This window comes from Hippichthys cyanospilos, chromosome 3, assembly GCF_059441005.1.
Source record: "Hippichthys cyanospilos isolate Australia breed blue-spotted pipefish chromosome 3, RoL_Hcya_1.0, whole genome shotgun sequence".
In the NCBI taxonomy this organism is placed as follows: domain Eukaryota; kingdom Metazoa; phylum Chordata; class Actinopteri; order Syngnathiformes; family Syngnathidae; genus Hippichthys; species Hippichthys cyanospilos.
In genome coordinates, this window is record NC_142371.1 from 30,147,237 (window position 1) to 30,160,878 (window position 13,642).

At 39.3% G+C, this 13,642-nt stretch overlaps 1 protein-coding gene across 1 annotated transcript in view; it reads right to left on the reverse strand.

Moving 5' to 3' along the window:
- LOC148426795 (beta-1-syntrophin-like) overlaps window positions 1-13,642 on the reverse strand; it is a 45,504-nt gene that overhangs the window by 12,825 nt on the left and 19,037 nt on the right. The window contains exons 3-6 of the mRNA XM_088411499.1: window positions 9,152-9,269; window positions 8,986-9,075; window positions 5,644-5,783; window positions 4,382-4,578 (exon numbers count right to left, since the gene is read on the reverse strand). Coding sequence (XP_088267625.1) covers window positions 4,382-4,578; window positions 5,644-5,783; window positions 8,986-9,075; window positions 9,152-9,269 — 545 coding nt within the window. The remainder of the gene's footprint in view (window positions 1-4,381; window positions 4,579-5,643; window positions 5,784-8,985; window positions 9,076-9,151; window positions 9,270-13,642) is intronic.

Sequence of the window (13,642 nt, forward strand, 5' to 3'; positions counted from 1 at the left end):
CCTTAGGAGGGTCGCAGGCTTGCTCGTGCCTATCCCGACGGTCTCCGGGCAGTAGGCGGGGGATACCCTGAACTGTTTGCCACCAAATCGCAGGTAGACTTTTCTTTTAGTCTCTTAGTAAAGCGATCAACGCTTGAGATTTTTACTGCGGGGGAGTGGTGAATATAAAGTGCGCATAAAATATGAGCTCACCTTTAATGACAAACTAATGGGAGCCCCCAGCTTGTTTGTCTCTTCACACAGTTTGGGACTAGAGAATACTTTAGAGGCTGCCGCCATTTGCGAGCTCATTTGGTTCGGTAACAGAAAGGTAGAGAATCCATTCCTTGTCATTTTGTGGGTCCTTTTGGATGAGGTAGCACTTGAAGTCCTTACCGCTCAAAGTCATTATTTCAAGTAGGATTCCTGGTATTGTCTCGTAAAAGCTTTCTTTTTCTTCAAAGTTGTAGGCTCGTCACCTGTCTCTTGACAGGATGTCTGTTTCTTACTCAATTAACTTATTTGTGAGTGACTTTTTGTTCCTCGAGTGACCGAAATTAATCCAAGAAAATCTGTCAAGTTTTCAAAATAAATCGTTTTTCAAATTAAAATAGCTTTCATACTCATTTATATTTATACACAATTTATATTTATACACAAACACACATACACAGCTGTCTATAATACTATATTGTTGTAATTTGTCAAGATGAACCTGAATAAACGAGCAAAGACTCAGTTGCCAGCCAAGCGGTGCGTGACTTTTAACAAGAACTTGTAAAAACCCTAACAATACTACCAGAATGTCAATTGAATGTTTGTTTTGCCCTTAAGGAGCGTTTGTCCACACTGTGTTAAGCACTAAGTATAATTTGCATGTATAATTTGCATCCAACTGACAAATTCATTTCCTGTTAAGGAATTTCACATGAAGTGTCTTTCATACTTTTTCCAGTCATGCCCCTAGGATAAACATCAGTGACTTGTAAAATCCTTCGTAAAAGTCCACAATTGTCCAAAACTATGACTAAAACATACATAATGTGCGGTGATTGTCCAGAATTTAACATTTTAATCTGAAATCCAAAGAAAAAGTCAGCCTCAGTCATTTAATGCATGCTGTGCAGCGAGATCTTTATCAAGGAGTTTATATTTTTACCATTGTTTGTTTGTTTGTGAACCGGATTAAATATTTATGAGAGGGTATTTTCCTTAATTTCTTACTAAATAATGCATGGATGCAGCTTGGCTTGAACAGGCAGTTGTTTGTTGCGCAGTTATTTCCCACACTCAAAAAAGGTGATACGTGATTTTTGTTTACCTTTACCCCCACTGTCCTTGCACCGAACCAACAAAAATCAATACAAGTAGTTTGAAAAAAACAAAAAGAAAAAAAACCCTGTGGATTCTAAGAATGCTACAAAGCTTGCCTTTATCTGTCTAGACAACATTTTGTCATGGCGCTAAATAAGATTAAGAAAAGTCCCATTTCCCCACAACCAAGCATGAAATAAATAATATGATTGTGATACATACACCTTAAGGCATTTCCTGTTGGATAAGTGAGTGCAAACACAAAGTAGGCAAGCTTGGTTGTGTTAAATGATGCAGAAGTGACATTACCGAATACTACAATGTGGATCTGGCACGGGGCAGACAACGCTGATGGATACAAGAGGGTCTGAAGTGAAACTTGGCACTGTGTGATGAGTTAGGGCTGGCGAGGGGAGGGAGTGGGGGGTGCTCACCCATGGGAGGCATGCAGTTCCCAGGACATTTTGTGCAGGGAGAGAAAAGGGAGGGAGGGAGGGAGTGAGATAGGGGAGGGGGTTCTGCTGGAATTCCCTTGACAATAAATAGAAAATTACAAACACAGAAAAATGCCGCTCTCATCTAGAAATAGCTTGTAAACATCTCCCATATGGCTCTCTTCTACATTCTGCGGACGTTTGTGTTGATATTCTGCTTCATGAGCTCAGACTTGATTTTGGACTCGCAGCGCTTCAAGTTGTCGCCTTCTCAGGATATGCGCTGTTCCAGCGTGCCTGAACACATCTGAGGAAGTGTCGCAGGATCTGTGCCGCATGTTTTATTCCATCCTTGTACATTCGCCAACCTGATGCATTTTTCTCCCAGTTTACGAAGGGGTACATTTAATGAGACAGCATTTCAAACATGCTGTTGTTTTATTATACCGGTGTAACATCACTTACACACGGGTTCCAATTAACACCATTTTTAATGAGACGTCATTGCTCCAATTTAATTCTTTACTTTTGCTTTGTGTTGCAAGTAAAAAAAAAAAGTGTATTTCAAATACAGTGACACTTGTTACGAAAAAAGTGAGCCTGACTCCGTTGAAGGGTTAAGCAGCCAAACACACAGATACAAAATGAACACACTCACAAGGAGAGTGGAATGAATGATAACATATGGAAATTGGCCACCCAGCAAGCAAGAGCTTGTATTTGAATGTACTATCGATGGGTCCCCCCCACAGGTGACTGGTAGTTGTGTAATTACAGTACTTTAACTAAGACTAAATGCATCAAATTCTATAACAAAGTTTATCAGTTTAAACATGAAATAACTTGTCTTTTTAATGTATTCTACTGGATATACGTTGAAGAATAATTTGCAATTGATAGCTAAATGCTATCTTGGATGACAGTTCAAAACGATCAAGTAATACACAACTTCAGTGTACGCATGGACAATTAATTGCTGTTTGGGTGCATTGAATTAGTATTTCTATGACGTTTGAGATCTCCTACTGTGCGAGTAGTCATTGAATACATCTGTGTTAGCCTTACAGTACTCGCTTTCCTTTGCTTTTCTACGTAGCTTTTGATTGTCGAATGCAGTTCAAAGTCATTTTGTGTATGCTTTATCGGTTGAGTCGCTAAGACAACTGTGTGGCCAAAAAATTGCTTGCTGGACAGAACAAAAAGGGTCGTCGGGATGCGACCTACGTAAAATGAGGACAAAATGATGTAGCTGGCCAAATCTATCGGGACCTGAGACACTAGACTCAAAATTGTGACTGTCCCCATCAAAACGGGATGTCTGATCACCCTCAAACTGTCGTGTCTAAGCTGGCTAGCATTACCACACACAGATTACTGTACGTATTTTGATGTAACGGAATAATCTGTTTTATACGCGTACACCATATTGTAGCGTTTGGTGTCTGTTGCGAGGCATTAGTCAGTGCTCAGGTTTATTAACAACCAAAACAGCCAGTGGTTGACATTGAAGCGGGAACAGCACATGCACTACCTCACGGTGTCTTTCATTTCACAAGCAGTGTTGCACTTCTGAACTGGGATATTTGAGCACTCATGGGAACAGAACATAAACCTAGCCCTCAACACATACTGTAACAGTAAAACAAATACTCTATATTGCTAATTTATAGTGCTATACAAATATATATTCCGCCCCATCTTTAGAGATTTTTTCCCCCCATTTCAGTTGCATAGCACACTTTTATTGTTTGGATTAATCTTTTTAAAAGACTTGATGCTCCAAATTATTAAAATATGGTGGCAAGTATTTATTTTTGTATTTATATAAAGCGGTAATTCCATATATTAGCACTACTCTGTATAGTGTGTAGTTTTTAGTTCCATGTTAAAATGCAGTCATTTTTAACAGCAAAAAACAAAACAAAACAAAACAAAAAAACAATATGGCCACAGTATTACCTTTAATTTGAGCTCTGTCATTTATAAACATGTCAGAAATGCAAGTATAAGCTGCAAAATTTAAACAGAGTTGAATGTGCTCATTATAAGTGTATTTATTATTAATTTATACATACTTGAAATAATTCAAGCCCTAAGCCAATGATGTTGATGTTCGACAAATCTCCCAATTTTCCATCACTTAAACTTGACAAGTATGTGGTTGCTGATGCCATATGCTGCAATTTGGTGATTGGTCAACTCAAAAAAAAAAAAAAGGTTAGTGGCAGCCCTAATTCTTACCAATGAAATGCACTCAGCCCTTCTCAGAGACTTATTGGTACAATCCTAAGTAATACGCCATGGCATTTTTGCCACGGAGGCAGAAAATACTGCTAAAGTGACCCAGAAAAATCAGTGTATTTATGCCTTTTTAAAGCCACTTAGCTAGTGGCAGTGTAAATGGCCATCGGTGGCGTCACTTCTCCGAAGGTCAAATTTGCATGAGTGTTAGTCTATTTATATACATTTATTTTTTGTGTGGGTATGTAGCTTTTAATGATTTCAATTCGTGGCGTCTTGATTTATTTCAAAACTGAGTTGATACAGTGTAATCGAGGTAGCTACGAGATTAGTCATGGAGTAAATTAAGCTTCCAAGTCAAGGTATCGATGTGTATGAAAATATGTCTGTCAGTGTGACGTAGTTGTACTCACTGGTACTGACTTCTTTGATCATCTCGGCTGATGCGTGACAGCCGTTGACTATTTGTCGAGTCCACAGCGATAAATCCTTGCTGGTTTCAGCCCGGAAAAGATGAGTCTCGATTCCAAGGCGAGTGCCGGTCCGAGTGGCAAAAAAGAGCTCGGTGCCCGAGTAAGGGGAACCCATGTCAGGACCAGAGTATACCAAACTGAAGGGACACAAAAACTCACATTGAACACACAGTGGAATGTGGGAAAACAAAATTAAATTGCTTTCAGCTTGTTCTCATTTCCATACAAATGGAAATAATGTACATTCAACTAAATTGTTCCAGGATCAGATTATCGCCATCATGAATGTGTTACATTTGAACACTCTTAACGGGGTGATTGAATCTTTATTTAACTTAAGTTAATAACAATTAAGTGAAAGACATTACGATGCACATTCTAACTTCTAATTAACATGACACTCATGTGAGTCTTTCCTGAGCTGAAAGGGCTGAAACGAGTCCTGGAGTAATTCGAGTACCTTATTTCGAGAAAAATTCTGGGGGCAATTTTCCATGCCCCAGATTCCCACTTAATATAGTGTACACGTCAGAAAAAAAATGTCTAACCCATCACAGCAACATATGGAAATGCTTTGCATGAGAGAGTAAAACACGTCAGAAATGCGGTGAGAAGGCCAACTTTAAAATAAACCTTGGTTTATCAGATGGACACTTTTATGCACGCTTTTATTTTGAAATTATTCGCGGCAGTTTGCAGCAAAATAACAGATTGATTAGTCAGTCTCTCTACTCTTGATGCAAACGGCACAACTTTGTTCCAAAATTGTGTTCATTCATATATTCGGGGCGCTAATAAACATCGTATTTAATTGCGCCGACATTGGCATACGACTCCTGTTCCCAGTGTTTTTCGGTGGCTTGGGCGCAGTTATACGGTAGCTCCGTTTAGCATGAATTAGTCGCTAGCTAGCAGCGCTCAAGTGCTCCATTGAGGCTGCCTGGATAGACATACAGTAATTGACTTGGCACACCTCGATGCTGACAGCCTCGATTTGACTTTTCTGCATGATATTCGAAGAACAAAAATTCTCAATAGGTAAAGCCCTAATAACAACGGACACAAAATGGATCGTTATAAGTCAAATCTATTAATACGATCGAACTTTCAGAAGGCTAGCTGCGGCCTTTAAACCTTCAATGTTTACGCAGTTTACATGAAGTTTTTGGTTTGGTTTCGTTTTGATGTGAAGATCAACCCACCGTGTTGCAAGAAGAGGATAAATGTGTGCTGGACTCTGCCAGGCCTCCTTGCTTCGTGGCAGACTGTCAAAGAGCAGCAGGTCTTTCTCCGTCACCACTACTAGCACAGGCTTCCAGCACTGTTTCTCGCTCTCACTTTGCTGCACAAGTACATGGAACGCAACTCATTTAGTTACTTCGGGAAAAAATGTGTGCATTATTTGTGCGACTAATGTCCCATTATCGTGTAAACAGTCCATCAATGCTTTTTCTGGTTATAAGTAATATAGAGTACAGTGATCCCTCCTACTTCGCGGTTTCAGATATCGCGGTCTCAGTACTTCGCGGGTTTTTCCAGGAAAAATCAAATATATTTCAAAATAAAAAAATAATTTAAAAAATGCGCAAAAATGGAAAAAAATTGAAAAAAGCAAAAAAGTACATTATACAGTACTTCATCAAATAACTAAGTAATATTAGTTAATAGCTATGTTAAGAATTCTTCAAGTGTTAGAGTTCGTGACATTTTTTATCTTATTTTGAAATGCATGCTTTTAATTTGTCGGCTCGCGTTGCAATTCCGTTTCCTAGTTTACGTTCTCTGTGCGTCATTCGGCTCGTTACGGTGACGTAGTGAATGACAACGTAAGCTCATATTTATAGTCTATTATCATTTATGTTGATAACGCACGCTACTGCCTATGTTTAGTAAGCGACGAGTGTTTATTCTGTTTATGTGTTCGTTTGTGTAGAGGTTGCACTTTATAGTTAGTAGTTGTTGTTAGTTGTTGCTAACCCGCTAATGTCGGCTAAAAATGCAGTAAATTCATAGATTAAAGTTCGGCAAGTGTTTATATGTTAGTTGACTGACTTAAACATTGTTGTTGATTTATTATTCAACAGATACTACATGATACACCATACAGGAGCCCAAAAAAATGTGAAGTTCAACGTGATGACTTGCGTACTCTCTCACCGGAGTCTTGGTGCAGATAACCAGTCCTGAGAACAAATTCTCAACAAACTAAGTAATGTTAGTTATGTAATGAATATACAATAATGTTAATAAGGATAATGTAATGTTAAATAATAGGAGAAAGGAAATAAAATACGCAAAAAATACAACAAAAAAAAGCATTGTTTATGGTTACTGCGGCTATATTGGGGCGTACATAGAAATCTTGGAACTGATACCCTACTTCGCGGGTTTCAGACTTTGCGGGGGGTTGACACCCCCCATTAACCGCGAAGTAGGGGGGATCACTGTATACCAGATTTAAGGCTAGTACAGCTACAGATTAAGGAGAAGTTCCTGGACAAGATATCACTTGATAGGTTATTCCAAAATCCATATGGACATTTCCACAACAATGGCAGCACACATATCATGTAGGGTGAGTTAATTCATGACTCATCTTTGTGATCTGACAAAGAGAGATCAACATCAAAATCCACTCATACTATCATTAGACTATTGCATCCACTACTAAACATAATGTGCATTCTGAAAATGTCAGTGAGTGCGCAAAGTAGCGAGACTGTTTCTCCCAAAAGTTGCTCAAGCACAAACTCCAACAGAGAGAGTAGTAATGTGTATGGAATACATAAATCGGTATACATGTGTTTAAATGCAGACCTTGCATGTTTTGTTTTCCCCTTCTTCAGCAAGTCAATAACTAAACCAGAATTCCAGAGAAATGTGGTTCATTCGTGTCATAGAAATGCTAATTTATTTCTGGTGCTGGTGCATATGTGCGATTGAGACGTTTGCTTTCCTACAGAATCCCTATCCTATCCTTCAAAGAAAGGCCTCTTGCTTTTCCTCCAGAAGCCAAATAGTTAATCCTTTACATGCAGCACTCCTGCATGCATATGCCACATACATCTTGGTATTTTACGTTCATAACTATTCTTATTATAAGACTTTATCTGCAGCCCAGCTACATAATCCTAAGCAGCTCTTTGAAGTTCTCTCTAAGCCAATCACATTGGAGGATTTTTACAGGCTCAAGGGTCACCTTTTCATGAGAAAGAGCTTTTGTCACTAGGTAGGAATGATTGTTAAAATTTGATGATAAAACATTTCAAATGTCATTGGGTTTGAATTTGACAGATAGGCTACAGATAGGTGAAGTCGAGTCAAACATTTTCTTAACAATAATATGCTCAATGTGGCGCTGTGATAAAAGTGAGAACATAGACTTGCGTCCCCCAATTTTATTTCTGTTTATGCCTGAAACCAAGTCATTTTCTACTGATTATAGCGAGAGTTAAGCATATATTTCATACCACAGCTGGATAATAAGTATTACACTGTATAATTGATGAGCAATATTACAAAGTGACCCTAAGTTTTTGAAGGTGGTTAAATGTTGAGCTAGAAAGTGAACCTGTATGTTTAAGGTGATTGGCTATGCCGTATACTTGTAATGGCGAATACGCAAGGACTTGTAATGGCGAATATGCAAGGGGATGCAATTGTGGAAAATTAAACATGATGTCCTTGTGAGTTGAAATGATACAAGTTATTAGAGATAAGAGATAAGAGATTTTTTCCCCCCCAGAGTTGACACCGATTATTAGAAGTCAAGGCTGATAGACATTTGGAGCAGATATTCATTTTCAGAAATAGAGAAAATGTAATTAGAATAAAGTGAGTCTGATGTGATTAGAAGCTTTCTGTATGCATATGGAAATGTTTGAATGGCCATAATTGGCAGATTTAATTGACTGGCCACTTAATTGGTTGAGCACAACAAATTACCTATTGAGATGAAATCAAATGCTGTTCATCCATTACAGCACTAAAACCACCCATTTTTAGCATGTGTATTTGATGGAAAAAAATAGCATTGTATTGTTTAAAAAACTACAGTGATCCCTTCCTACTTCTCGCTTTGATTTTTGCGTACTCTGTCTTTTGCGGATTTAAAAAAGTTATACCGTATTGCGCAGAGACGTGCTGTGACGTGCGTGCGTTTCACGAGTTACACGGCACGTACCTGTGGAGTTGTAATCAACTCCCGTCCCAACTCCCACTTTTACACCCACAGGGACGTGCCGTGTCCACCGTTAAACGCACCCACAGCAAAGGCACACACATTGTCAAAGCAGAAGCAGAGTGAGGAGCAGACGTTCACCAGGCTGTTGGAAAGATTTCTTTTCTAATAAAATGGTATTTCAAGTGTAAACTCGCCATTGTAATCATGCTTTGCTGGTTTTACTTATCGCCGGGGGATTCCGGCAAAAAACAGGAGATCCCTGTATAAGATAAAACGGTAAATGGACTTTTTAAGGTGAAAGGACTCTATTTTGGGACAAACACAGACATACACCACAAGAACACACCCTCTCGCTCCTTACCTTCCCTGCCAGCCATCCCACGTGTCGAATCTCTTTGCTTCCAGCAACCCCTGATCTGGCTGCGTGATGAATCACCTCAGCTAGAGCTTGCTGTGATGAGATGACGTGATCGTTCATCATTTACATACATCATATGATATATTTGCCGTGTAACTGTGCGACAGACCTGCGTCAGTGTGGATGTGACAGCATGCATTGCAGAGAACCAAGTGACGGCAGATGGTTGGTCTGGACAGCGCAGTACCACAGTGTGTCTGGCGTCAGGGGAATGCAGCTCCACTTGTCTGGAGAAAACAATTTGTTCACGGAGGTGAGGAGGTCAAATTACATATACAGTATTTGATTGTTGTTCTTTTAAGCCACGCGCCAATCAAGTGCTCTTGATTTGCATTTCAGTGTTAACTTCTTTGATCATGGTTGAAATGCAATGAAGTTGCCGTACTTCAAAACCACTGCGGGCAATTTCAAACAAATAGGTGTTTTTCTCTAAATTTCCTGAACTAATCTCCTTTCACCGTAAGGGAATATTTCTGGCCTCCATAGACATGTATCTATAGAACGCTTCTAGGCCTCAGCGAGCAGCTCTTTGATTGTGTGCTCAGTGAATGTGAATTTTAAAAAAGGTTTGTGTTGCAGGCTTCATGGTGAATAATATGACACGCAGATAACATCATTCCTGTTAAATCCTGTAGAAGGAATCATCTAAAAAAAACAAGCATAGGAGGTCAAAGGTAAATCCTTCTATACAAGTGATGATTAATGCAACCATAATCTACAGCCTACAGCTGAGGACAAGATGAGACATGGTAAGTATGAAGCAGAAAATGTGGATTCTTCAGTTAAAGCAAGAAAACCTGATTATGTCACACCTCGAGCTACGCCCGTCCAAAACGTATGCCTAGCAATAAACACTTCTCTCGTTAAAAGAAATAAATCAAAAGTCCACATCGTGAAGATGCTGCGCTAGGACCAACAATGACAAGTGGAAAGCAAACAAGGAGGAAATATCCGGTTTCGGCCGCAACGCTATGCAGTGTGAATTACCTTATCTGGGGTGTTTACCACCAACTATGTTCAAACTCAATAGTCATCTGTTCAGTTGCTCCCGTGGGTGGTAGAGTGAAACCTCTCCCAACCATGTGCGGTTTGCGCAAACAGGCTCTCTTTCTTTTTCTCTTTCTATGCACACACCTGACCCAAGAGACCTGGAAAAGCCCGAGTGAATGTGATAAATCTGCAATTTCCACAAAGTGGGACACACCATACTGTACATCTGCTCCAGGTGTTACTTGAGGTTGAAAATAGATCTAGATTTCTCCCGCTATATTGCAGGTCATAGTTCACACACCCGCAAAACTACAAGTTTTCAAGCACTTTTCAGAACACTCATAGAAGAGCCGCTGTCTGTCAGCGCTCACGTCAAGACTCATTTAGGTCACGTTCTATCAGGCCTAGACTCTTAAATGCACCTGCATGTACAGAACCACACAGACTCTATACATGTGTTTTGAAAATGTGCTTAAAAGTGTGTTTTAAAATGGTTATAATAATTTAGAGCATGTATGAGGAGTAGAACTGTGAAGTAACTCGCAAAGGGAGTGTCTGATGGCAATAACTCATACATTGCCAGTCCGCTCCGTTTTATGCTGTTAATGGCTGTGAATGAGTTCAAATAAAAAAATAAAATAAAAGAGTAGCCTCCCACCTGTCATCCGTTGTCAGTGTGCATCATGAGAAATTGACACAATAGTCAATAGTCACAAAAAAAACAAAAACATTTGCGGCTAGCCATTGCTAGAGACTTGTGACTAGAGACATATGCATAGTAATACTACACAATGAAATGCTTCAAATCAGATCAAATTTTATTTGTACACCCTTGAATCACCAAAGTCTCAAAGGGCTTCACAGGGAAAAAAGGTCCTCTTGAGACTTCTTTAGTATACAAAGAAGTCATACAGAGACATTTTTTTAGAGTAAGGTACAGAACAGCCTCCCCTGCCAAAGCTCCCAGAAGGGGAAGGAAAAACTCAAAAACCCCAATTTGGGGAAAATCAGAAACCTTCATAAGGGACCACAGCTGGGAGGAGCCCCCTTCCAGGCTCAACAGGTTGAAGTGGATGCTGCGTGTACTGAATCCAGACAAATTGTGCCATATTAGGCAGGAAACGTCCAGTGCAAAGATGTCTTATTCTGTTCACTTCCCCGAGCAGGCTATATTCCATAAACGAGCAAATAAAAAAGGGGGCAATAAAACAAAAACCAAAAAACAGTACAAAAAAAAAAGTCACTTTATTGATCTAGAGGGCAACCAATCAAATGCCTGTTCCATGCATCACCGTGTACAGTAAATTCGTCGAGTACATTTTACACATAAAAGACTAGATTTGATTAGAGTCAAAATTACATTTGGGCTCATTCTGAATATTTTATTCTCTTTGAATTGTTAATTTTAATTTTATTACTGGGACCAACTGTAGTCTTTTTAGAGTTGTACAACAAAATTTACTGTTTATGTGTATTGGTTCTCACAGTTATGCAAGGTAGAGCAATATATATTGTACATAAAAACATGTGTAAGTAAATGCTGAAATTTGAATAGATCACATGATGTTGAGTTGTCCTTGTTCAATTTGTCAGTGGTGGTTTCATACTAAGTAAGGAAAGCAGAAGTGAAATGGGTGAAAAAACAAAAACAAAGAGAAAAAAAAGAAAAAAAAGTTCCTTTTTTTGAAGCTAAAAAAAACTTTGTAAACTTGCAACTTCAGAAAATGACTCGCGAGGAAATGTCGAAAACATCAAAGAACATTACAGTCCAGGACCACAAGGCTCAAAAAGCTTCTACCACCAAGCCGTGAAATGCATCAGCCACCCCTCCACACAGTAAAAATGTACAAATACGCCCCTTGACACACAAGTTCAATATAATCAGATAGATCGGTCCAATATTATACAATCAAAAAGCTGTGGAATGCCTTAATGTACAATAAATAGCCACCATACTACCGTGCCATATCATTCTATAGACTGTTTCCGAAATATGAATAGCAGCACGCTCTGCAAATAAGTCTTTTTGAAAATTGCATGCTTGTAATCTTTTACACCACTGCTGCATATTGTGAAATGTCAGATTGTCATCATTCCCGTGAGTGCAAAAATGTTGTGCTTGGTTCGATTCTAATCTATTCTATTCTATTTCTGTCATGCGTATTTGTGTCATCAAATTGCAAAAAAAAAAAACAACCTGGTTTGTGTACCAAGCAAATAGTCACGTTGGCATGCGAGATTACGAGTTTGGCTACTGACCCTAAATTCTAGTACAGTGGGCCCCCGGGTTACGAACTTAATCCGTTCAGCGGCTACGCTCGTATCTCGAATTGCTCGTATAGCGGGCAATCCAAACCCATGTTAATTCGTGAGTGCGTGCAACGCGCGCAGAAGCCTTAGGTAAAATTATCACGCTGTATACATAAATTAACATTAAGTGACATAATCTACTGTACAGTTGCATTAAATAACAAATACAAAGGATAAATGACTTTTACCTTTAGAAAGACGTGACTTGTGCTGAGATAAGCAGAGATGAGCAGAGATGAATGCTCTAAGTCAATACGGTAAATCAGATATGCTATTGGTCTTACAGTGTCAAAGTAACTTTTTCAGTCAGGGTTTTCTCTACTTCCTTCCATCCCAACCAGCTGTGCCATCAAGCTAGATAAAGGCGTTCGGCCAATAGCATATCGGCACTTCTGTGATTGACGTGTGACACCGGCCAATAGCATCTCCGTGAGTGAGACCGGGTGACCTTAATCGACCAATAGCATATTGGCGTCTCCTTGACTGACTGATAATTATTTGCACTTTTTTTTAAACGGTTGGAATGTATTGACATCTTATTGATTAAAACACATTTAAATCTGTGACGATTTTTTGTCCTGCAATCGGCACACTTAATTTCATGTCAACTTGTTTTTCCCGACGTGATTTGAGCACGGTGGAAGCGGAGAGGTGGTTGTGTGTGTTGCATTTACTAGGCAGCACACTTATGGCTTGTTCGAGCGTCATTTCACCTTTGGTTACAACTCACAAAATTGCAACAATGACGCTGTCCCAATGCACATTGGGAGATCGCCGACTAACCTGATATGCAATATTGTCAAGCAACCATTATATGGCGCTGTAACATCACCCGTAATAGGGTGCAGAGATTAACCTTTTGAGTTAAAACGGCAACGCTTATAGGCTATTGGTCTTACAGTGTTACAGTAACTCTTTCAGTCATGGTGCAAATCACGGAGATACTAAAACATCATCCTCTTATTTCTTCCTTTACCGCTGCTAGTAATTTTAGAAGCTATGTCTAACAGATAAAGTTTGCAAAGTCTTCAAAACATTCCGTTTTTCTCTACTTCCTTCCATCCTGTCCCATCAAGCTAGATAAAGGCGTTCGGCCAATAGCACATCGGCATTTCTGTGATTGACGTGTGACGCCGGCCAATAGCATCTCCGTGAGTGAGACCGGGTGACCTTAATCGACCAATAGCATATTGGCGTCTCCTTGACTGACTGATAATTATTCGCACTTTTTTTTAAACGGTTGGAATGTATTGACAATTAAATTAAAAAAATACACACATTTAAACCAATGACAATTCTT